The 27,816-nt window shown below is 32.9% G+C and overlaps 1 protein-coding gene across 1 annotated transcript in view; it reads right to left on the reverse strand.

The window, feature by feature from the left end:
* Positions 1-872: 872 nt before the first annotated feature.
* GOLGA4 (golgin A4) overlaps positions 873-27,816 on the reverse strand; it is a 74,266-nt gene continuing 47,322 nt past the window's right edge. Inside the window, 7 exon segments of the mRNA XM_079116257.1 lie at positions 873-1,580; positions 8,817-8,903; positions 13,161-13,264; positions 20,143-20,218; positions 22,440-22,508; positions 22,681-22,701; positions 23,549-23,662. Coding sequence (XP_078972383.1) covers positions 1,557-1,580; positions 8,817-8,903; positions 13,161-13,264; positions 20,143-20,218; positions 22,440-22,508; positions 22,681-22,701; positions 23,549-23,662 — 495 coding nt within the window. The 3' untranslated portion in view covers positions 873-1,556.

Raw genomic sequence — 27,816 nt, forward strand, 5'->3', positions numbered from 1 at the left:
AATTTTTTTAAGTTTTATTAGAACACAGCTATTCTCATTCATTTTCACATTATCAATGGCTGCTTCTGCAATGCAGTGAGAGTTGAAATGCTGCAACTGAAACGTGGCCTAGAGGACCAAAAATATTTACTATCTGGTCCTTTATGGAAAAGTTTGCTGATTCATTGATTTGTACATCAATGGTACAAACGGGTTTCCATAAATGGGTTAGGGAAAAATTATAGAAAGTTGAAAATTGATTTCACAGAGAAGATGCCATTTCTAGCCTAGAAAAAGATGTAAAAAGGATAAGAAGTCATGTCTGTTGTCACAAATTCTTCAGTGGGAAAAAATTTTGCCAATTTAAGTAAACCATGATTTTGAGAAAGGTTAAGACGGCCCTGTTCCCTTACAAGAACAGTAAAGGAGTTAGCTGTAAGGTATGGTGAACCCTGTTGGTCAGCAACCTCCACCCCAGAGCTTCCCACTCTTTATCACAAAATAATATCACCAGCAAAGCGAGGGTCCAAGCTGGTTGGGTACTGAGATTCTATCATCAGACACTGTTTCCTAGAGTATGAAGGGTATATGAAAGCCATAGAGCAGTTCCCTACTCTTGTCCAGAAATTTCTGTCACCAAGATTAAAAAAAAGTAACAATAGTCCACTCCAGAGAGAGGCGGCATTCCCAAGTTGGCAGAATCTTAAAAACACCATGGAGTAGTTCTTGCTTCCATATACCTTCTATCTTGGTCAAACTAATTCTGAACACAAAAAAATGATTCTAAATGCTCAGCATATAGGTATCCTGACAGTTCCTAATTATATACCTCCACCCCAATAGAACAGAATTCTTAACCATTTTGAAAGAGATTTCAACCAAGAAAGCAATACAATAAGAAAGGTTATATAGTAAATAAACTTTATTTGTCTGTTCCTCCAAGATGACATTGCCAATCACAGATTTGTGTACAATACAGTTATGTATTGACTATTTACAATTTACAGTAGTATTTTTTCCTCTGAAAAATATAAGTACAAAAGCTAAGTAAACAATGAGGTACTGCCATTTGGGATTTATCATGTGTCATAGCTTAAAGAACTAGTCTTTAGCAAATATTTAACAAATCAATCTAGGTAATAGTCAATTAAATGCTTTAATTATTTTTAAAAATCTATTGTTTCACCTCAAAATGTATTGCACGTCTTTAAAAAAGAAAAAAATCACTCTAAAAATAAATAAGAAAGGCAAGCAGTTCTTTAAAGGGAGGAGAAAAAAATGGAAGAAACATTATTGAGTGAGTTCATAAATCAGGTTAAGTTATTCAAAATATCTTTTAAACAACATAAAACTCTTTACAACAGAAAACTGAAGAAAAAAGAAAAAAACCATCACCATTTCTCCACTGATAAAATCTATTTAAAAAGCAGTCTGCAATATATCTGTGGGCCAATGTCAGATTTTTCTTAGTCTTCCGGCTGCATAAGGGGCCCTGAATGACAGCTTTGTTATCAAAGAGTAGCAAATGTGAACAGTTTCCTGAGCAGCAGTTGCCCAACATCATTCTCCCCATTTCTTCAAGATGAAGATCGTAGCCAAGACTGGAAAAGAAAAAGGAAATGATGATAGATACACAGAAAAAGAAAAACCCAGCCTTTGAAGGTCAAATTTTTGGGAGACTTGCTGATTCAAGTTAAAATAAAATGACATCTAGGGTGTGGGGGATTGCAATAAAGTAGCAGAAATATTCTAAAAACTAAATCCCAATGGAATCTTCTAGAAATTAATGTCACTGGAATGATTCAAACTAACTGATAGTCAGCAATCCTGGAAAACAGTGTTTTCAGACGAAATTTGGAACTACAACCTTTCACCATGTAACAGGCTGAAGAAAATCCCAGAGTACCAGGCGATATGGAAGACTACAACAAAGATGCAGCTCTTCAAACAAATTTACAGGGGAAAAACATACTCAATGTGTTAATTTTTCTATATACTGCAATTCTCTCAGCATGATATACATGACAGCAAAAAACGAACAACATTTGGTGTGAAAAGCTAAGCCTCATCTAGAATTAATAAACCTAATGTATAAAATTAAAAATGCCATGAGAAACAAAGCTAAAATTTTCCTAAGTTTATCAGATTCTAATGTTAAAAGCCAGTATCAGATCAGGTATAAGGTTTAAAATGTCATAGAAATAAATGACCAAGTAAGATTAAGTAATAGAGATAAACTTTCCATATACATTGAACAGAAAGGGAAAGTTTTAAAGTTCTCTCAATTTGGAAATGAACAATATGATCCACTACTCATGACATATGCCTAATAGTGTTATGTAATTCAACTATCTTGTTGGTCCTAGGAATCTAAAGAAGATATGAAAAAGATCTTTTGCTGTGTTTAATAATTCCTTTGTCAGTTGCTATTTTGAACCCTTAGCGCTATTGTAGGAAACTAAATTCTTGAATGATTCAACAATGTATAATAACCAATGTCATGAAAGATGAAAAGACCAGGAGAAATTATAGTATGAATCTACATCGTGTACAACCATAGAAACGAAATGATGTACCCCATTTGTGTACAATGAATCAAAATGCAGTCTGTGAAAAAAAAAAAAAAAAGATAAATAAATAAATAAATAAATAAATAAAAAGAAAGAAATAAAACCATAAGCTGGGCACAGTGATGCATGCCTGTAATCCAGCTACTCAGGAGGCTGAGGCTGGAGGACCCAAACATTATATATATATATATATATATATAAATGTGTGTGTATGTGTGTGTGTGTATATACATATAATAAAATAGATGAGAAAATATGACAACTAGATGCAGTGTACAATCTTTGTGGATTCAGGATTTTTAAAAATTATGAGAGACATTATTTGAAAAACTGTTAATACTATATGTACTAGCAATTTATATACACACTATAGAACTATTATATCTTAGATAATAATATTATGTTAATATTATATTTCCTGAGTGTGATAATTACATTGTGAGTATGTAGGGAAACATCCTTCTTAAAGATACATTTTATGTTTATGTTTGCAACTGTCAAAAAGTAACTACAAAAGGTTACAAAGAAAAACATATGGAGAGAGATCAAGGGTGAGAGTGAAAAAATTTTACAAAATGAAAATAACTGGCTAATCTAGGTTAAGAGTATATGAATATTCATTACACTACTTTTGCAAAATCTAAAATGTTTCAAATTAAAAGTTAAATAGAGGGGCTGGGGAGATAGCTCAGTTGGTAGAGTGCTTGCCTTGTAAGCACAAGGCCCTGGGTTCGATCCCCAGCACTCCCCCACCCCCCCCCCAAAAAAAAAAAAGTTGAATAGAGTTAATCAATAAAATATTATGCAGTATACATTTCCAGTGACAAGTGATAGTATTTAACTTCAATAATATACTGTGATATAGTACTTATACAAAAAAGAAAATATAAGACTTAGTGAATTAGATATAAGATTTACTTTCAATTCATTTTTCATATATTATAAAAGTAACCTAAAAGAACCATGCACTTCACTATAAGCCACCATAATGTAGACAATGAGATAGTTCTAGATATCACTTACACAAATTAAATGATATATATTAAAATCAAAAAGGAGATCAAAATGTAGGCACAGAGGATTTTTAAGGCTTATAGTTTAAAAAAAGAAAGGCCATATCTCAGCATTTTAAACCTTGATACTGTTGAGTGAATACTGGCTGAATCAACAATCACAGTCTTTAAATGTTATTAACTGAGATCCAACTTATTTGTGATTTGTGAAAATTATGGCAAAGTCAGAGGTAAAGATGTACCCTAACTATTAAAGGGGGTATTCAATCAAGTTAACAGCAAGAATAATATGTGGAAATACACAACCAGTGTGACTCCACATCAAATACAAACCCCAAGAATGGGATCCTAATTAGAATAAGTTATACTCCATGTATGTATGGTAAAATACATTCTACTGTCCTGTACAACCAAAAAAAAATAATAATAATAATAATAATAATAATATGTGGAGGGGAAGCTTTAAAAGGAAAAAACAGTTAACTGTTTGAACATTTTAGATGCTCACATTTCACTGTAATCATACTCAGAAATAGTCACATTCAATTAAAGTGAGCAGCCTTACAAACATCTTCAGAACAAATATGTCATCTTGTGTTGAACTGTATTATCCCCAAAAGGAATAAAACTACATTTATTTTTAATTAACCTTAGTAGTTCTCATTATTTCAAATGTGGCCTTGGCTGTAATTCAACTTTATAGTATTTTTAATCCTGGATTTGTGAAATATGTAACTTTTATATAAAAAATGATTTTTTAAAATTTCTTCCTTACAATCTTTATTAATTTAAAAAAGTCTTAGTGACTATTAATCTATGTATTATTAATCTATATAACAGAATTAGCAGAAAATACTTATATCAACTCAAAGCATAATCATAGATTCATTAAATGAAGCAAAAGAATTTCAGCAAAATGGTTAGTATCATGCAATACATTTGATTTTTGCACAAAAGACATAAGACATATTCTCCACTCACCACATGCTAACTAAGCACAGACTGATGGTTTACTCAGAAGATACCACTGCGAGGTGAAGTAAACTACAAAGCCAGGAAGAAAAAAAGCTTATTGGGTTAGTTTTAAGACTTAGTAGAACACACAGAGTATATGTGAATATGAAGTTAGACTGTACTTAAATTTTTCTCAAATCTCCCCAAAACAAGATTATACAGGCAAAATATAAGGAATAAGTAAGACTCCCCACACTAAGTAAATATTATGTAGCTCAGTCTTCATTTGCAACTTTCATTTAAAACGAGGAGTGCACTTCATACTTTTACATATTTAACCACTAGATAAACTGGGGGGTGATTATTTGCATCATAAAAAGGTTTTTAAAATAATTCTATTAACGTATACATAAAATTTGATTGACATGATCTTAGTTTACTCTCATGAGTTTACTCTCATTAGTCTAATGAGTTTATAGCACAGCATATCTATAAATTAAATTTTCATTTCTAAAATTATCAATTTTATCACTAAATAACTCTTATAATTCAACAGAAAAGCAAGAACAAGAACAGTTTCAAGAATGATGACCCATGCTGAAATTTCAATTTAAAATAACTCAATCTCAAATGTAGTTTTTTATTATAGCAAATCTAAAACATCCTATGTCCTATTTTAAAATGGATATAATCCAAAACCACTACCTAGTGGTTTGCTTTAAAAATGACAACAGCAAAAACAATGACTATTTATAAAAGCTGAGTATTACCAACTTCTGAAGTATAATTTTTAATTATCTTTTACATTTATTGTGAAATTAGTTAAAAGCAGTAAAATCAAAAGACAAACTAGAAGATAATGTTTTGCAACACAAACAACACAGTAAGATTAATATCCTATAGGAAAACTTACAGAAGTACACAAAATATACATGGGATATCCCCTGTATCTAAAAAACACCCTAAGTGAATAAAGAAACTGAACTAAGTTGCAGGACAGCTATATATTATATAGAATCTATATAATCATAGAATCAGTGATTAAATCAATTTTTGTTGTTATAATCTTCCCTATTGAATTTATCTTTAGTAAAAGATCAAATAGGAGAGGAAATAAAGGTTTTGTCTTCTTTCCAAAAAAAAAAAAAAAGAATGAGGTAGACCAATTTATAATGAGGTGAGATAATAAAATGACACAGTAGTGAAAAAGCAAGTGCTGCACACTCATAAATGATAAAGGAATAATTATAAATATAAGGTTAAGAAAAAGTGGAATTATTCACATCATTAGCAGAGATGATCTTGGCATAGTGGAAAGTATGCAGGTTCAACATCATGAAGGATTCTCTTTCTATATGTTTCTGAATTCTTTGCAACTTCTTTTTTTTATAATGATCCCATTTTACCTTATCCTAACATCAGAATCAAAATCACATTCACAATAATAAATCTGTATTTATAAATATGTATTCCACATGTAGTATTTTTCACATTAAGGCACTTTTTCCGGTAAAACTCATGTTGGCACGGAAAATCTTTGTACCTAAAAAGTGCTGAAAAGTCTTGATGATTTTATTAATTTAGAGTAGATTTTTAAAATTTCAAATGAAGGGAGAAAAGTATGACACAGTATAAAATGAGCCTAGAACAGGAACTAATAAAGAACTAGACACAAGGGCTGGGGATGTGATTCTGTTGTAGAGTGCTTGCCCAGCATGCTCAAGGCCCTGGGTTTGACCCCAGCACTGCAAAACAAAACAAAAACTAGATACAACATGAAGGATCAGTGTGAAAGTAAAGCAGAAATAATCAACAGATCAACTGTAAAAAAAGTGAATAGAGTAAATGGGGAATAAAAACAAATCCTTGTTCATTAAAGAAGAAAAAAATGTAATGAAATCATCAAGAAAATAGACACATAGATTTCTATGTCATCAAGTTTTGCTAGTACTCTAAAAAAACAATCATAAGACACTATCAAGTACCAAGAATCTCCTTAGAAAGACAAAAAGGTGACTCAATTTGATTAATTTAGAAGTAATCTCATATTTTGGCATCTCTTCCAGTTTAGGCTCATTATAACTTATCTCATGTTTCCTAAGCATTTACTTTTATTATTTGAATTATACTACTTAGGCACATATTTTATTCATGTATGTATGAAAACTTAAAGTTTCCAAGAGTTCAACAAAACATATCCATTCACAGTTCCAATTTTTCTATATTCTCCATGACAACTAGAAAAGTAGCTAATTGTTGACTGAATTTACTCAATTAAGCAAAAGATAACAATGGATGAGACTTTGTTTCAAGGAGCAGTAGAAATATGGGACATTCTTTCTAGGCAGATCAGTTTCAGAGATAAGGGACAATTATTTCAGGTAGGGTCAATCAGCCATCATTTCATTCCTATCTAGAATGAACGATTACCAGGAATAGAGTCTAATGTCTTTTGAAGATTTCCTTTTAAACTTAAAAACAACAACAATAATAACCCTTTTTTTGATGTTGTTACATGATTCATTATTTACATTTAGTAATTTGATTAATTTTTCATCAAAGCAAACTAATCTAAGACTATACTGTGTACGGAATGAGGGGGAATGTGTCCTGCTCCATTTGCTGTAGCAGCAGTTTAGGATGGACTCCTATAGAGCAAATTTTGATAAAACACAATTTGACGGTATGAGGAGAGCTTGCTATATTCTAACAATGTGATGAGAAAGAAGTCAGGGATAATGAATGATAAAAAATTAAGTAAAAATTTTTTGAATCATTCAAAAGTATTTTCTTAAACCATAATCACAGAATCATGTCAACAGGCCCAAACTGCATTGGAGACTTTTATTTCTACAAAAATATAGACCTATACTGTTGACTACATGCTTATAGAATTAGATGACTGTTTTAATTTAAAACAACATTCTCTCTATTGATAAATGACCTATAGTATAGTGGTCAAACTTCTTTATCAAATACAATTATAATCTGAATGCTTGAAGTATAGCAATGCTTTTCACACCATTAACTACAGTGGTGGGGGATGCTTTACAAAAAACAAATGCTAACCAAAATAATAGCAATTGTCCTAGAAAATAGGCAATAAATATACAAACACAATATAGAATGTGAGTATCTGAATAAAAGTCAGGGATGCTAGGAAAAACTCAGAGGAAGCTAAAAAGAGATGATCAGAATGTACCTGGGACACAGGACTTCCTTCTGATTGACTAGTACAAAGGGTAAGAATAGACAAGCTTCATTAACAGCTGATAAGTGCTGAAGGTATTTAGTCTGGAGAGGGTAAAGCCTTCCATCTAGGCCATCTCCAGATTCTGGTTGTTTTCTATGGATTATAACCAAAACAAACCAGAACAAATAGGTAACCACTACAGAGAAGGAGAATTGGGCTCAAGATAAGCAAGAACTGTTGTGAGAACATAGTCTGCAGAAATACAATGGCAGGTTTTGGGGCTAACTGGTTTAGTGCTTCTAACTGCAGAATCTTGGACATTCCTTAACTAACCCATCACTTCGGAGAAGATGACTGCTTACTTTAGTGAGGGGAAAGAAGAGAAAAGCAGCACTGGGGTCTTAAAATAGATGAAGAGATTCGGGGGAGGCTAGAGAGAGCTCTGTGAGCCTTAACCAAGACAACAAAAGGATGCAGAGAGCTAGGGGCCAGACACAAACTTCACAAGCTTCAGGGTTCACCTAAAGTGGCAATTTTCTTACTGAATTACTAGCCCAAGGCAGAGAAAAGTTAGAGAATTTTGCATAATTTATGAAGTATGTGTTTATGTGTTTGTTTCCTTCTTCAATCACAGCTGATTTCACAGTTTTTAAAGATAATTGTCTACCTTTCCCTTGTATGATATCAAAATCTCAAAAATGCTTAAATTCTTTTGTCTAGAATTAATGTATATGGAAATTACTTGGAATAAAGAAATGTCATCTATAATACATCCCATATCACAATATAATTTGGTTTGAAAAAAGTTATTACACAATATACCAGAACAAATGCCTTTTCCATCCTTTCCATAAATAGCTCAAGTTCTAGAAATCCCACATAGCATAAATGGGCATCAACCTCAAATATGCTATTATAGAAGACTACTCTTTCACTTGAAGTCAAGCATTCACATTTCCCTTGGTTAAACTTTCTTAGTGTAAATTCATTCTTGCTTTTCAAGCTGTAACAAAATCAAGCTTTAGAATTTTTCAACTTTATAAATGAAACAATATAAACAAATGAAATAAAGTCACCTTCTATCTATAGTCTATTTTTAAAGCTTACCATTAATCGAGCATCTTCTCTTTCCAAAATTTTCTGAGTCTGATCATCAGGGAACTTCAGTACAGTGGTTATAACTTTTGCCATGGTCTATAAGAAAAATGAGAGATTGTCACTAATGGACAGTGAAGCAGAGGGGTCTCAACCCATTCTGACATGTTCTGCTAGTGGGATTCTTTAGTGCTCTCAATGGAAGCCACGAACAAAGAAGTATGATGTGAAGGTATTAGTCAAGGAAAAAACAGCCAACACTAAAATTTCAATTTAAAAGGACTGCTTACAATGTCTGAGTTTATTTATTTTAAGATGTATATCCAATAGCATGAAGCTGTATAAAGATCTAATGCTCTTGGCCCTCTGTCTTATTAAGATGAAACTTTATTACTCATTTATTTGAAAAGGTTTTTTATTTGCAGGAATCTATAAAATGATGTATTGCCAAACCATATTCTCTAAATAATCAGAATTAAATGGCCCCAAGTTCAGCTTTCAGTAAATCACATCATATATCTCATCAACATGGGCTACTGCATGAACATGAACATGCTTAGTAGGTACTTTTCAAGACATGCAGCACATCAGCCTAAAAGAATTACAAATTACATTTTAAATAAACACGAGATGTTTTGTTTGGTAGAAAACATGATGAATCAAAACATTACACATGGTGGCTTGCAAAAACAAGATCATAAATTGTGCAGATCTAAATACATATACCGTAAATCAGACTGTCACCCATAAGCTCCTGGAAAATTCGCCTCAAGGGTTGAAACTCCCTATTTTGTATCAAGATGAGATGTTTTGAGGGAGACAGAGAGGAAAGAAGATACCACTTATGAAATAAGTAGGATAACAAGTTCAGTTCTTACATACAAAGTCAAGTGGCAGGGTTCTCCTGAGGATTCCTACTGTGAATGGAAGGGAGCCCAGAAAACTGACTCTAGCATTCTTTGTTCATGGTTACATAGACTCCGTGTGTAGGGTGGGGCCATATGGGAAAGGTCATTAGGAAAAAGGTGGCACAATACAGTTAACCAAAAGTTTTGAAAATCACAGCATTAGAAAAACAGCATAATTATTTCCAAGAAGGAAAGGAACTAAAACATTTGTTTTAAAAACTCCTATTATGTGCTAAGCCTAGACAAGACACTTTATATACTTCTAATATTTATTTAAACTAACAGATCACTAACACTGTCCCTTAACCACAAAATTCACAATTGACAAGATTTTAGTTTGTCCTCTTCCTCCTTTTATCTTTACCATTTGACAGCTAGATAGAAAGAAAGGACAAATGAAAGAAAATGCCATTTAAAATATTATTTAAAACAACTTAGTTCCTGGAGAATTCGAAGACATTTTATAAATACCCTCATTTAAATTGTATTAACTAGATAGAACACAATCTTGTACGCTAACCTGAAGACTGAACATCAACTATATATGTGGTGTGAAATGGCAAGAAAATAGGAAAAAGTAACCATTTCAGTATTTCCTTTTTATTAATACTCTGAAGCAATTTACTGTATACTATCTATGAGGATCATTTTTAGGAAGTACCAAAAAAAAAAACAACCAAACTAAAATGTAAGGATTCTCAGTTATAGGGGAACATTTCTCTAATTTCAATACCATATCAAGTTCAAAATACCAAAAGTCCACTTATGTTCATTATGAAAACCACATACACATTCATGCAAGAGCATGTTTGGGAAAAAAACATAAAATTGCAGTAGTTGTCTTTTCACATTTCTAGACAACATTAAATGGTAAACCTAACTCTAAATTCATTAGTAATTCAGAATTTGCAGCTGATATATACCCAGTAAAGCCCTAAAGTTTGCCAGAAAACATTTCAACAAATAAGCCCAGCTTCTTTGCCACACCTTGGGAAAAAAATCAGATTATTTCCTGTATAAACCATATCCTCAGGCCCTGGGAAGGGAAAGTTCCAATAAGACACCTGATTTAGAAATGGCCTCTCTTGCCTGTTTTCCATAGGAAGAGGTTTCTTCAATAAAGCCTAGGATAAGAAACACCTTTTAGGCTAAATTTCAGTACCAACAATAGTATGGAGGATCAAAATTTAGGAAAAGGAAAGAAGAAAGGAGGACTTCTTAACTTCATACTATAAGAATATGTGTACAATATATAGTCTTCTCTAAAACATCAACTGCCTTATAAAATAAAGAATGCTGTGTGCAAAAGCAGATGAAGAAACAAGTGAGATGACACACAAAGCCTGCTAGACAAGAAAAAACTGCAGATGGTCATCAAATCACAAAGGCTTCAACATACTCCAGCTTATTCTAAATCACATCCTGGTCTCCTTTCAAATTCTCTGTTAATTCATAGAAAATAGGCAAACAAGCAAAAGGTGTGTCTAAAAACAACTCTGATCTTGTTAACCCCTGCTCAATCATTTCGGGGATACCCTCTCTACCATACCTTCAGGTAAAACTCTGGAACCATTCAAGTCCCTCCATACTCTGCAGCCTTAAGTGGAATCAATTTCACTTCATAGATCCAGAGTTTTGATTGCACCAGACTTTGTCATTCCAGAAACCCATATGCCATTTCCTGCCTTAGACCTTCTGCCTGGGCTGCCTCTTCTGTCTGGGCTCACCTATCAAAATCTAACCCAACAATACCTGCTCCATGATGTCGTCTACAACCCTTCCACAAGTAAATATGAGGACTCTGTACCTCTCTCGTAGCCCTTACTACATTCTGCATCACATTATGGTTAACTGAGAACAGTGCCATTTCTTACTATATCGTGAACTCCCTAATAGTTGGAGATACTGTCAAATTACATTTTATTATCCATCACAGTGCTAAATAAAGGGTTACATGTAGTTAAGTGCCTAATAAATATGTAGTAAATTAAACCTGTTAGCAATTCTCCATATTTAGCTATAAAATGTGATGGCAGAATGGTAGTCTACTTCTTCATTTTTAGTAGCCAGGGAAGTACCATGAAGGAAGATAAAGACAAAGCAAGCACTATTTCTCAGCCTGACTCCCAGTGAGGCTTAAGGTGGGACTGCTTGTGCCAGGTCACATCCCTTTCAACTGTCTCCCAAATAACACCCTAAACTTAACTATGGGGCCCAGAAAACAGGTGAGACTTGGCTGAACTAGCAGAAACCCAGAACATGATATGCTTGTGCTGGGTCTTTTTTCAGGGACTCAAACTATGTAGAGTTCTCCAAAAGAAAAAGATTGAGGCAGCCAGTCTCTATTGTAGATCAAGGAAAGGTTAAATTATTTACTCACCAACACTTGTATTCGAGGTTTAGATTCACTAGTGAACCAGGGTAAAGTTCTGAGGACCCTTGTATTATTATTTTTTTAAAGATATGCCTCTCGGGCTGGGGAGATAGATCAGTCGGCAAGCACAAGGCCCTGGGTTCGATCCCCAGCACCGCAAAAAAAAAAAAAAAAAAAAAAAAAAAAAGATATGCCTCTCTTTCCTGACTATTGGGCAACATGAAGGTAATGTCAAACTATGCCCAATCTTGAATATTGAATATAGACTGCTGTTTTTTGTCTGACAGGGACATAATAAGAGAAAGTGATATTTCATTAGTTTTGTTTTAAAAAGACAAGCAGAAAATCAGTTTTAGCTGTCTTTGAAAAAAATAACAAAATTCTTAAGAAAAAAATGACAATTATTATGAATTAATATCTCTTTCCTGTGGCACATGTTCAAAATCACATTAGTTATTACTTTAATTTGAAAACTATTTGATATAATGAAATGGCATTTCTATGGACAGTAAGGATTCAAATGACTTCTAGCAGCCCTGTAACTGCTGGTGTTGAATCTTCAATCCATAAATTCATACTATTTTTTAAAGATTATTTTCTATGACTTTTAAAACTTTAAACATATTTGTCAAATCAATGCCTGAACTGGCTTAGCATCCTATGACTCAGCAACTCCCACAGAGCCATACATTAAAACACTGACTGCTTCCAAGGATAGGAAACGCATCACCCCATTCTCAGCCAACATACACAGATAATAAAGTTCCATAAAGGTAAAGAGTAGCAGCAATGTCAAAAACAAACTGCTTAAAATGAAAACTCTTGTTTGAGGAAACGCTCAAGAATTTCCCTAAAAGCATTTTATTTGATTTATGATAGTTACTAAATATCCAATACAAGGCTGTTTTAAAAACACTGGAGAAGATAAAAGTTAGAATAAGGAAAGACTCTATACTTAAGGATTTTACAATAAATTTAATATTTTAGAAAACAAATTAGCGAAGCATTATTACTTAAGTGATGTAGTAACTTAAAAATGATTAATATTCCACATATGCAGAAATAGTTTTCTACCTTAGTCTCACGACCCATCATATATTCAAAAAGCACTTTTCGCAGATACTCAAACTCAGTAGGTTCTCCCAAGAGCGAGACATCAGTATGGTACAAATTGCTACCTGTCAGATAAAAGACAGATCAAATTGTAAAATCAAAACCAGATAAACCACTTGTTACGTAGAAAACAGACACATTAAAAAACAATCAATGGTACAAAGAAAGGCACTGACTCTAAATTAATTGTACTGTACACACATACACACACTAAACACTCTAACTGGTATGTTGGAAAACAAGAATTATTATAACAACTTTAATTCTCATATCTTTTTCTCCTCCTCCTCCTGCCACAATTTAAAAAGACAATATAGATAGTACAAAAGTTTCATAATGTTGGTATTTCTCTTCTATATATTATGTGGTTGACTTGAGATGTTCTACAATGACCGAAATCATACCATTTTTATTTTATAAAAGATTTAAATATCTCAGAACATTGCTCTAGTTTTACTAGTATTCCAATCTGAAAGTACTTAAAAGTCTTCAAAACTGTTTTGAAACATGGGATAATCTGAAAGTGCTTAAACTATTAATGTCAGAATTTAAAATACATCGATTTAACATCTTAAAAAGACTCAAAAAATATATTAATCAAGCTCCCCTTCAATCTAAAAGCAAAGCACATAAGTCACACACTGACAAATTTTAATCTGAATAAATTAATCTTTCCATTAGGCAGTCTATACTTTTGCCCATTTTTAGCAGTAAGATACGACAGATTATCCCTCCGTCATCAGTAAACATCTACATACTACATAAAAACATTCTAAAATCATAAGAATGAAACCATAGAAGTAATGGCAAGGCAGATGGGAATCTGGGAATACCTAGGAGTAATAAAATCCACACTTTTATAAGAAATCAAAGACTAGCTTAGGGTCCTTGCAACGTAGGAGTGCCAAAATACAGACTCTGATATAAAACAGGGAACTCTGCCTGCTTGAAAGGCAACTTATTAGGAAAACTGTCCTTGCCTCTGCTTGAAGTAGAGGGAAAAAAAGGAAAGGCTTCCCTGAGAATTGTGTGACCAGGAACTTACCCTCAGAGCATAGGACTCAAAGTTATATTTTTTTCAACAAGGAATTCTAAAACTAAGAAAACACATTTTTTTTTTTTTTTTTACTGGTTATGCCCAACATCTAACAGAAATAAATGGAAATTCCTTTTGACAAAATCCTTAATCTAACAGGTCACACTCAAAATGAGTTCTCAATATAGAAAGAAAAAAAAAAATCATCACGTCACAGAAGACAAGCCTCCATTAGTGAAAGTTTGTAGAAACGATAAACAAATATATAACCAAGAAAGATTCCAATAATAAAATTATCACACACAAATTATATATTCACTATGTTTGAAATGTTTAAAAAATAAAATATAGTATTTGTTATGGTTTGGATCTGGAATGTCCCCCAATGGCTCATGTCTTGAAGGTTTGGTCCCCAGTGCAGCAATATTCAGAGATGGAGATTTGGGGAAGTAACTGAATCATAAGGGCTTTAAATTTAAATTTATAATGGATTCATAATTTGGTGACATTTACCGGGAGGTGATGGAAACTTTAGGAACCTAGTTGAAGGAAGCAAGTCAAAAGCAGCATATCTTTGAAGGGTGTGTCTTGTCCCTACACACCCTTCCTTTCTCTTTCTCTCTGCTTCTCCACTGCTATGAGGTGAGCAGCTTTGCTCCACCAAACCCTCCCACCATGAGGTACAGGCCCAAACATTGGAGCCAGTCACTGAAACCTCTGAAATGGTGAACCAAAATAAATCTTTTTCCTCTTTTGTTTTTCTCAAGTGTTTTGTCACAAAGGTGAAAAGCTAACACAGTACTGAAGAAGTAAAACAATTTGCAGATGACATGATTTTGTATATAGAAAATTCTAAGGAATACACTAAAAAACTATGAGACTAAAAGGCAAATCAACAATACTGCAAGATACAAGATTAACAAATAAAATTCAACTGCATTTCTATACATCTGCAAAGAACAATCTGAAAATGAAATTTTAAAATATTTTAATTACAATAGAATCAGGAAAAAGAAAATGCTTAGTAATAAATTTAGACAAATATAAACTACAAATGCTGAAAGAAATTTAAAAGATCTAAATAAGTGGAAAGATATCTCACATTCACGGATTAGAAGAAAATACCTCTAAACTGGCAATTCCAGGAAGATTAAAGATTTTAAATGTGATAAACAAAAGATGGAATCTTGAGAAGACAATACAGGAGAGCTTTATGACCAAGGGGACAGGTAAGACTATTTTTGAGATGTAAAAACAATAACCCAAAGGATTTTGTTTCAGGTGAAATTATGTAACACCAATATTTAAAACTATTTATAAAATGTCTGCTCCATTTACACATAGTGGCCCATCTAACAAATCATAAACCCCAACAATTTCACTGCTAGGTCTTTATGCAATTAAAATGAAAATATATGTTTACAGAAAGACTTGCAAATTAATGTTCACAGCAGCAATAGGCAAAGAAACCCACAACTAGAAATAGGCTATTATCTATGACAGGATAAAAAATCTGTGCTTCAGTCACACAATGAAATATGCTACAGAGCAATAAAAAAGGAACAAACTTCTAATATGTGCAACAACAAAGACATGCCTTAAAAGCATTATGCTAATTGAGAGAAGTCAGATACAAAAGACTATGATTACATTAAACCGAATTCTTGAAAAGACCAAACTACAGAAGGAGAAAAATCCAAATTAGTAATTATAGAAGCTAGAGACAAGAAACAACCACAAAAAGCCACAGGAGAACTACTGGAGGTAACAGAAATATTCCCTACTTTTATTTTGCTAGTAGTTATGATATTGCATACATTTGCCAAAGCTCTTAAAAAAGGTGAATTGAACTATATGTAAAACATGCCTTGATCACCTGATTTTTTTTAAAAACTATACAATAGGAAACACACTATATGCATTAAGATAAGGTTTTTCAATTATGGTTTATGAAGAATATTATATTTTACTGCATAATCATCACCACTACATTAACATATTCATGAGTATTCCATGCATACTATCATCAGACAGTTTAGTAACAAATAATTTAAGTAATACCAACATAATTTTTAAGAAAAGCTTCACATAATGGTTACACCTCACGTTTTTACCAAAAAAAAAAAAAAAAAAAAGGCATAAAGTCTGTAACGATTACATGTTGAAATATGGTATGTGAAGCTCTGACTGCCAAATTTGAAAGAAGGCTTTATTATAACTTTACCTTACTTTTGGATTAGAATTTAAGTCACCATTTGTTTAGTAAAAACAAATAAATAAGACAGGTGCAGTGGTGCACGCCTGTAATTCCAGTGGCTTGGGAGGCTGAGACAGGAGGATTTCGAATTCAAAGCCAGCCTCAGCAATGGTGAGGTGCTAAACTACTCAGTGTACATATGTACAAGAAATAGTACAACAAATAGTAGAATTTGACTAATGCCATAATGCAAACACTACTAAAGTAATGGATCTAGGCAGTCACCAATAGATGCCAAAATTCAAGGTGAAAGCAATGGTCAGATTGACAACAGCACACCTGGATAGAACCCAGGGTCCTGTGCATGCTAAATGTTTATACTACTATTGAGCTATGACCTCAGTCCTGTGTGGTCTTAAAATCTTAAGATCTTAAAATCCAAGACATGATGTATTTTTTAATGTGGCAACATGATTACATCATTCTCATTATGAAGTACTCTTTATAACAACACAAACTGATCAAACTTCTAGTTCTAACAACCAGGAGAACAGGACCAACTGAAGAGATGCCATGAAGACGGAATCCAGAAAATTCAGAATATGGTAATTTCTACGACAAGTTGATTTCCTTAACTTGAAAAATGCAGAGTTAGAGAAGGAAACTACAGTTTAAAAGAGGTTTAAACAATTTATCAATCAAATACAATATATGGACACTGTATGGCTCCTCATTAAAAAAAAAATTATTCATCACCACCATAAGAAAATATTTGTAAGACTGTAGGGGTAAGTTTGAATATTGACTGGTTATTTGATGACATTAAGGAATTACTGTGAACTTTTAGGTGTGATTCTTACTTTTAAAGAATCCTGGGGGGCTGGAATATAGCTCAGCTGGTAGAGTGCTTGCCTTGCAAGTACAAGGCTCTGGGTTCAATCCCCAGCACCACCACCGCCACCATGACAACAGAAAGAATTCTTTGCAGAAGTACATTCTGACATACTTGCTGAAATAAGCCATGGTATCTAGAACTTACTTTAAAATAATCCAGTGGCGGGGCTGGGGATATAGCTCAGTTGGTAGAGTGCTTGCCTCATAAGCACAGGGCCCTGGGTTCGATCCCCAGCACCAAAAAATAAAAAAAAATAATAATAATCCAGTGGCAAATAAAAAACTAATAACGCAGTGGACCAAGGATAGGAAAGATTATAGTACAGAGGAAACAAGACTGGCTATGCTTAATAATTGCTAAAGTTGGCTGAAGTGTACCTGGGTGTTCATTATATTATTATACTCACTTTTCATTATGTTCTAAAAAGCTGTATAGTAAGTTTAAAAGGAAGACATTAACAGAGAAAGAAGAGACACTGATTAGTATAAGATACTTGCAACATACTTAAAAATCACTAAAAGGCGTGGTAAGTATAAATAGCATTTCACAAAAGAAGAAATTCATAAACATAGCTAAAATGAATAAACAAATCCAACAAATGACCAAATAAGATGCTCAACTCTCCTAACAGAAATGAAATTAAAGTATGAGATATCATCACACAGAATTTTAATTTTATGTTTTTATTAAAACATAAAGAGGGTTTTAGTATATTTAGCACTGATGAGGAGCTGCAGTGGTGAGAACACTCACCCACTGCTAAGGGAAGCAGAAATTAGGCAAAAAATACAGAAAAGAGTTTGACTTAATCTGGTATAAAATATGCATGAAAATGTTCATATCCTGTGACCTAATAATTCCACCCTTACTTATTTATTTTAGAGAAAAATCTTTCATGTGAATACTACAAGGGAATATGTATGACAATGTACAAAATTAATATGGAAATGCATGAATCACAACTACATACAACATGGATGACTCTCAAGGGTTACATTAAGCAAAAGACACAATTAGATCATTAATAATGCTTACAGTAAGACTACATTATATAAACTTCCCAAACAAGCAAAATCTAAACAAAATATTGCTTGAAAATGTATACACAAGTGATATATGAGAAAGAACAGGAGAATGATTAACATTCTCCTGGCAAGTAATCTGCAGCAGGAATCACCACTGCAGCAAGCATAGGAGATTTCCAGGTGACTTTTTTTTTTTTTTTTTTTGAAGAGTGGTTTGGAAAAATCCAAAGCTACTCTTCTGTTTAATTAAAAATTATATAGTATCTTTATGTAGCTTCTTATGTTATTTCATATCAATAACAACTTTCAAAAACACAAGAGAATGCTACATAACTCTGATGCCCTTGTGCCTCCCCTTAATAAAGCAGAGAGCTAAAAACATTTAGCAAAATGAAAACTATTTTTTTAAATGTATTATTATTGTTATTGTTGTTGTTACTGAGGATTGAACCCCGAGCACCTTCCTACTGAACTACATCCTCAGTCATTCTTAATCTTTGAGATAAGGTTTCACAAATTGCTGGGGCTAGTCTCGAAATCCTCTTACTTCAGCCTGGTAAGCGGCTGGAATTACAGAATGTGCCACCAAACCTGCTAAAACTATTCTTTATACAGTGAGGCAGCAAACTAAACTTTAGAGAACAGATACTTGTCTTGAGATTATTCAAAGATCAAGATTATCTCAAGGAACTACAAAAAGACTCAAGTTCATCTTTAAAAACCTTTGGAAGTACAACACTCTATTTAAACCTAGAGAAAAATATATCTTCTCCCCACTCTTGAATATAAGAATTTTTATGGGTATTATTTTCTCCTTTTAAATCTTGGCTTAAAATTAGTGACTACAACATTGTAGTAACAGTAAAAGGAGACAGTACCAAAAACTTAAGAAAGAAGAGAGTGTACATATGTGTGAGTGCATGCAATGGATTACATTAATGTTTGTATACTACAGAAGAGCCTGGAAAAATAAACACAAATTGTCAACTGGGACTATCTGAAGAGTAGAGAATAAACTGAGAACTTGTAGTTTCATTTATACATTGCTGCACTATTTGTTTTTGAGATAATTATTATGCATTAATTTTTGTTTAAATTATGTTTTGTTACTATTTTTTAGATTACTCTCACCCTTTGCTTAAAACTCAGTGTTACTGATAATGTAATAAAGGTAAAATATATTCGTTGTGTTTAATATGGATTAGCCATAACAGAATGCTATTCAGCCTTAAAAAAGAGAGAAGTCCTGTCATTTGGCACAATATGGTTAAACCTAGAGGACATTATAATGAAGTAATAAGCCAGGCACAGAAAGAGAAATCCCACGTAATTTCACTTATATATGAATCTAAAGAAGTTGAACTCATAGAAACAGAGTAGAATGGTAATTACCAGGAACTGGGGGTGGGATTGTTCAAAAAATACAAAACTTCAGTTACATAGGAGGAACAAGTTCTAGAGACTTGTCATACAACATGGTGATTATAGTTAATAATGTATCAAATTATTCAAAACCACTAAGAGCCATAGTAGATTTCTATGTTCTCACCACACACAGAAAAAAAGTTATGTGAGGTAATACATATTAATGAGTTCAATTTTAGCCATTCTACAATGATTAAATATTTCAAAATGTCATACCGCAAACGAAAAAACATACAATTTTTGTCAATTAAAAAATTAAAATGAGAAAAAAATATAGATTAGTAAAGACAAAAATTTTTTACAACACTATAAATATACCAATAAGAGACAACCATGTATTACATGACATGAAACATCATTCCTACCTTTGCAAGGTGTCCCCACAGTTGCTGCATATAAGTTATTTTCATATTTCTTTAAACGGTCTTCTAAATTGTGAATCTAAAAATAACAAATATTCATATCATATCCTAAGAGTCACACAGGAACCAAATGTAAGGAAAATATGATTACTGTAGCAACTAGATATTTTTAATGCTGAAGACAAGGTATAGGCAAGTAGAATTAATTTCTTAGATACAATTTATTATAATTATATAATCAGATATAAACCAAAAGCACAGACAACAAAAGAAAAAAAATTAGAAAGCTGTGCATCAAACGACAGTATCAAGAAAGTAGAAAGACAACCTACAGAATAGGAAAAAATATTTACAAATGATATATCTGATAAAGAACTTGTATCCAGAATGTATAAAGAGCATTTGTAATTTAACAATAAAAAGAAACAATCAACTAAAAAAGTGGGCAAAGAACATTAATAAACATTGCTCCAAAGAAGATATACAAATGGCCAACAAGCAGATGAAAAGATGCTTAACATCAGCAGTCATTAGAGAAATGCAAATTAAAACCACAATGATAATTCTACTTCATAATGATTCAGATGGCTATAATAAAAAACACTTGGTGAGGAAAGAGCAAAACTGGGAGTCCTTACACATTGTTGTTATAATGAAAAATGATGCTGCTGCAATGGAAAACATTTTGGCGGCTTCTCAAAAAATTAATGAATTACCATATAATCCAGCAATTCCATTCCTGGGTATACATGTACCCAAAAGAAACAGGTGTTCAAACAAATCCTTGTACACAAATGTTCCTAACAGCATTACTTGCTATAGTGAAAAGGTGGAACAATCCAAATGTCCAACAACTGATGAATGGATAAACAAAATATGGTATATCCATACAATGGGATATTATTTAGTCAGAAGGAGGAATGAAGTACTAAAATATGCTAAATATAGATGAATCTTGAAATGATTATGCTAAGTGAAAACCAAACATAAAAGGTCATATATTATATGATGCCATTATATAAAATACCTAGAATAGGCAAACTCATAGAGATAGAAAGCAGATTAGTGGTTGCCAAGGGGCTGGAGGGAGGAGGAAATAGGAAGTGACTGTTTGATGGGTATGAGATTTCTTTTCAGGGTGATGAAATGTTATGGAACTAGATATAGTGAATGTGAATAGTGAATGATACTTGCGAATGAACTAAATGTCAATTAATTATGTACTTTAAAATGATTAAAATGGAAAATTTTATGTTATGTGTATTATACAATAAAACAAGATTAAAAAGTGTTATGCCACATCAGTTTTGAAGCTTTAAGGATGCTAAAAGAAGAGAATTTTTAAGGCACTAATCTTAAGAATTAAGGGAGGGCTGGGGAGATAGCTCAGCTAGTAGAGTGCTTGCCTCGCAAGCACCAGGCCCTGAGTTCGATCCCCAGTACCGCAAAAAAAAAGAATTAAGGGAGAAGCTAAACCCCTGAGGAAGTAGGGGATAAAAAGTAATAGTTGAACATAGTACCTGTCTTTATGAGTTTAAAAATTAGTTAAACATAGCACCTGTCCTTATGAGTTTAAAAATACGAAAAATTTCAAAAATACTCAAATAAAGAAAGTATAGAACAATTTCAACAATTATCAAGATTTTTGCCTGGGGTTAGGGATGAGTGCTTCCCTAGTATCCATGAGGCCCTAGGTTTGAACCCCAGCATTGCAAAAATATATATATATATATATATATATTTTTTTTTTTTTTTTGTTTGTGTATATTTTAAGAGAACTGGTAAATACCTGGAAATTTAGCTTTCAAATTTAGCCTGCTGACCTGAGCCACTACTGATCCAGACTTTGGAAAAAGACTTCACCAAGGATTGTGTGACACAAATACACACACAATGGTGTAGGTGTGCTCGTGCTGCATGCCTGGGATTATACCCACACATATTTAAATTTTAGATTGATGTCAACATATTTGCCCCTAATAAACCAAAAACAAACAAACAAACAAACAAAAAAAACTTCTTTTTAGAACTTTAGAAATTATACAAATAAAAATTGTTTTCCAAAAATGTTAAACACTAGATATAATAGGATGCAAATGTTTTTGTTTAAATATATGTAATCATGAATTTATAGAGAACTTCTAGCACCTCTGGACTTAGAAACAAAATTTCCCATGTAAAAAGAATATCAAAGCCAATTATTAGATCAGGTGTTTTTGTAAAATCAGCTAAACAAGATCCAAGTGCACACCAATGTGCATTAAGTTAGTTTAAAATAAAAGGCACTGATTAGCCTATACCTGTTCTCTGAACTCTTGCTCTTTCAACTTCGAATCACTGATTAGAGAAGTCTTCTGTGCTAGCTGGGTCTGAAAGAACAAAAACAGATCTGAACTGGGTATGGGTTTCATCATTGCCTGGACACATTTCTCGACTACTTGAGAAAATTTTCCTTGTTAAAACATATTTTGTTTGTTTTAGTTTGTAAAAAAAAGCATTCCTAATATGCACTCTTTAAATTAATTGAACAATTAATCTTACCTGTAGCGCCATAATTGTTACCTGAAAAAGGCAAAGAAAAAATGAGTGAATGCAATAAAATCTGCAAGTAAAAAAACAATAAAACAGAGCAATATGAAATTACAAGGAAATAAGAAGTCAGTATTACACTCTTAAGGGAGTGGTCAGATTTGAGATAAGGCACTTTAATACATTTGCTTTCAAATATGGTTTATTTTCCTATACAAAATATCTACCCACAAACATAGGTGGATATAAAAGAAAAGGACTACAAAGTCACTCACCAAACTTCTAACAATGATTACCATTTAGGGAAGGTCTCTGCCATGCCCCAAAACAGGTTTTATTTTGTATACTTCTGCATTATGTGATTCTTACTACAATTTGTTTATGATTTATAAAACTTCCTAAAATTAAACATTAGCATTATTTAAAGCATACAGGTCCTTCAGGGAAATTTCTAAAGCACTATTTCTGGGAACCTACTCTCAACTATGATCACGAAGTATCATGGAACTCAACACAGGTGTGTAAATCAAGAAATCTAGAAGCTGGGTATGGTGGTGTGCACCTGTAGACCCAGCTACTCTGGAGGCTGAGGTGGGAGGATCACTTGAGCCTGTGCTTGTGCCACACCCAGCCTGGGCAACACTGAAGGACTCCATCTCAAAAAACAATGATGCCTGGTAGACTGAGTTTAAATTCCCACCATAGTGTGAGCCTGAACATTTTATTCAACTTCTTTGAATGTTTTACTGTCTATAAAAGGAGACAACAATCTCTCTTGAAAGGTTTGTTAGGATTAAATGAGTTGCTACATATGTAGGCCAAGTCATGGAAATGACAATGTTCACATGTTTTCAAAAAAACACACTGAAATTCCCCTCACATTATCGTTGCCGGAATTCTCCTCCTGCTGAAGCTTTTGCTGATATTTCTTCTGTAGTTCCTCAAGTTGAGTTTGTAAGTCCATTACTTTGGCAGTCATTTCTTCTTCACGAGCCTTTAGAATAAAAAATAATAATAATGTGCTAATAATATCAAAATAACATGATTGAGAGGCAGCACGGTGTAGAGAAAACTAACTCTGCAGAAGAAATAAACAAGGTTTTGAGATATACAGTACTATTTTTAATTAATTTCTAAGATCTAAACAGTTTCCTTCAAGCCCCACTTTGAGCTCCAAGTCTTTTCCAATGATACTCACTATTCTGAGGATAATATTTTCACACCCTCACTCCCTTTGTCTTCACCCAACAAAGCTCATCAAGCCATTTCTTTGCCCTGAAAGTATAATTTCTGAAGGTTTGAAGCATGAGATATATAAGTGTGTTGTAACTACTATAATGTACTTTGGTCTTTTCCATATTGGGATTTGATTTTCAGAAAACATTCAATGAAATAAAGTAGCTTGTGTAACTAATTAGAACCAATTTTTAAAATATTTCTTAATTAAAAAATAAAGTAGCTATTTGTATACATAGCACTGTTCAACCAGCTGGCAACTTAACTGATCAGATGTTGTGGACTTTTTTTTTCCCCTATTCCCTTTGTATAGGCTATATAACTCAACAGTTCATCTTCTGTCCTAGATTGGCAAATCTGCAAGCACATCTCCTATACATCTGCTGCTAAACCACACTAATGGTTCTTCAGGGTAAAATGTTCAACTAAACTCTGCCCTTGAAAAAAGAATTAGTTACTATTTTGTTGGTAATCAATGTAAGGTCTCCATTTGTCTAAATTTTGTAAAAACCAGACATGGCTAAATTAGAAAAAGTAGTATGTGACTTTGGCACACAAATAATTTTCTCTTCAGTTTTGACTGCCTTGATAATAGGATGCTGTCCATCCTTCATCTGCCTTGGTAATTGCTGTGATTTACTGTACAGAGTAATCCAGATCTTTCCTCAATCTTATAAATCTTGCAATAACCTTTATGCTGAAAGAACATTTGGAATTGGAATATTGATCTGATTTGAGTAATGAAGACAAGTGTTTGCTGACTAAGGGGACTTAACAGGAAAAACAACCACAAACAGGTATCTGATATAACAGATGCTGACTTTCTAGAAACAAGAGAAACATTCTCTCAGACAAAAACAGATGGTTAGGCCCATGGCACAAAATAAGGCAATGTAAGCCATAAGACACTTGGAAAATCTAATTTTCAATATCACTTGTCATGAAATTTTCTTAAACTAGTTGAAAAAAATAAATGCCTTCTCTCAAAATCAGCAAAGCAGAAATCTCTAGTCATCAGCCTCCTTAGATATTGTGCCACCAAGGAAAACAAGGCCTCCATATCTAAAACACCATCAACCAAAGTTATTATGAAAATACCAGTTCTCTCAATCTTGGTTTACTGTTTTTATTTTACCCTGGTATATCTCTCATGGCTGTCTTTGTCAATGTGGTTGAGACTTGTTTGAAAAGATCACCTCCATTATTCAGTTAGGCCCAGATTTTAATATGACAATCAGTTATGTCTGGCACTTGCTTTGATAACTGTAGGATATCAACCTAATGCAAGCCCTCTAAGAATTAGGGGAAAATCTTTGATGAATTATTTTAAGAAATAGTTCTGGTGCTGGGATTGTAGCTCAGTGGTAGAGTGCTTCTCTGGCCTGTGTGAAGACATGGAACCTCAATATCACACACACATATACACAAATAAATAGTTCTATAATTTTCTTTTTTATAAATGCTTATTAGTCTACAATAAAAAAGATGAAGGCATGCAATTTTCAATAGATATCATTCTTAAGTATACTTCTTGTATTATTTTTATCTCTTAGCAATGTGAATATGTGGTTCCATTTTTTTCTAAATAAAAGTTAAATTTAAAACTTTTTTCTAAAAAAATCCAAAACAGGGTTAGTAACACTAGCATTAGTTAATAAAGCTTGAGAATATGGTTTCAGGCACAGAGAGAAGCATGAGAAAATGAAGAACAAGTTAAAGTTGGGTTTAGCTGGCATACACTGATCACTGGGACAATGGGAAGCCATCGAACCTATTTAGGAGGTGAAGTAATATGATCATCCCTTTGCTTCAAGATAGAAAATAATTATTAAAAGAATGGATGAATATATCAGGGAAAATAAAAAGACAAATAGAAAGGAGATCAGATAGGATATTAAAACAACAGACTAGACTAGATGGCAGTCCAGATTGGTAGCAGCAGTGAAGTTTAGAAAAGAGAAACATGAAATATAATTCAATGAAAAAACCATATCCTAAGAGCCTATTATATTTTGGATATTGTGATGAACAAGTAGATGCCTGTCCTAATAGGTACATGAATGCACATGATACGTGTAAGGGGCATAGGAAGATGGAACCAAGGATATTAAAAGTTCCTAGTTTATTCAAATGGGGCAATGATAAGTATGTTACCTAACATGGTAGGAAAAAGAAACTCTCTCTGTGATGAAATCTTAATAACAATTTAACATATAAGAATTATTTTAATAGACAACAAAGTGTAGTCTTCTATAATGTCATCACTGAAATAAATAAGACCACAATCTTTCAGTAGAGGAAGAAAATATAGTACTAGATAATACATGCAAATCCCACATAAAATTCCAACCTGAAAAATTTTCAAATGGAAGAATGGTAGAGAATATATCTCAGAATAAAAGCAATATGATGTTTAGTAAGAATTGCTAATATCCCATTATTATTTACATTTAAAAAAAATTTAAGATGAGTATGTACTTGGGATACATATTTAAGTACATATTTAAGTATAAATTAAATTAGGAAGTAAGCTCTAGACCTGGTAGTTGAAAAGTCTAAGGCTATACTAGCCAACATACTAGCTACCAAAAACTCAAAAATGGAGGAAATATGTCTAGTTAAAATTGAGATTAAAATATAAAGACAGAGTGAATTAAAGAATGTATATACAATGGAATACTATTCAGCCATAAAGAAGAATAATATTATGGCATTTGCAAATAAATGGATGGAACTGGAGAATATCATGCTAAGTGAAATAAGCCAAGCCCAAAAAACCAAAGGTCGAATGTTTTCCCTGATAAGTGGAGGATGATATATAATGGGGGTGGGGTGGGGAATGAGAGAATAATGGGGGAACTTTAGAATATGTAGAAGAAAATGAGAGGGAGGGGGGTATGAAAAATGGTGGAATAAGACAGACATCATTACCCTATGTACATGTATGATTACACAAGTGGTATGAATCTGCATTGTGTACAACCACAGAAATGAAATTATGTACCCCATTTGTGTACAATGAATCAAAATGCAGTCTGTAAAAAATTAAAAGCTAAATAAAAATTTAAAAAATAAAAAATAAAAGAATGTGTATATATAGCCAGATGCATCTGTACACATGTGTATTCCTAGTGACTCAGAAAGCTGAAACAGGAAGATAAGCAGTTCAAGGCCAGCCTGGGCAAGTTAGTGAGAACCTATCTCAAAAACAAAAACGAGAAATGGGCTAGAGACAAAGTTTAGAGGTAGGGCACCCCTGGGTTCAATTCCCAGTAATGTTAAAAGAAAAAGAAAAAAAAAAAAAAAGGGAAGGGAGGGAGGGAGAGAAGAAAGGGAGGGAAGGAAAGAGTGAGTATATAAAAATTTATATAAATACATACACATATATATAGTCATACCTTGGTATGTATGGGGAGTAGTTTCAGGACTACCCTCTCCCATGTATCTTAAATTGTTTCTAGGTTGCTTATAATCCTAGTACAAATGCCATGCAAACAGTGTTACACTGTATTGTTCAGGGCATAAAAACAAGAAAAAATCTGTTCAAGTTTAGTTTAGATATAAATTTTTCCTGAATATTTTTGATCAGCAGTTAGCTAAATCCAGGAACCATGGATAATGAAGGCCTACTGCATGTAAATTTTATTTCAAGTACAAGTTGAAATTAAAATATTTTTGAGATGAAAATATTGATATTATACCAAGTTAGTTAACATACACTATCAAAATAACTAATGGAAAACTTTATAATTTGGTTCACAGTATATTTTTAATGGACAGTGCTAGTCTAGGGTGCGGGAAGGGACTTAAGGAAGAATCCAGCTCATTCCCTTACCTACTCTCCATTGTCTGCCCACTTGCTCTATTATTCCAAATCTGAAGCATGAAGACTACTTCCCCAGTCTCGCTAAT

The sequence above is a fragment of the Sciurus vulgaris genome, assembly GCF_902686455.1.
Source record: "Sciurus vulgaris genome assembly, chromosome: 16".
Lineage (NCBI taxonomy): Eukaryota > Metazoa > Chordata > Mammalia > Rodentia > Sciuridae > Sciurus > Sciurus vulgaris.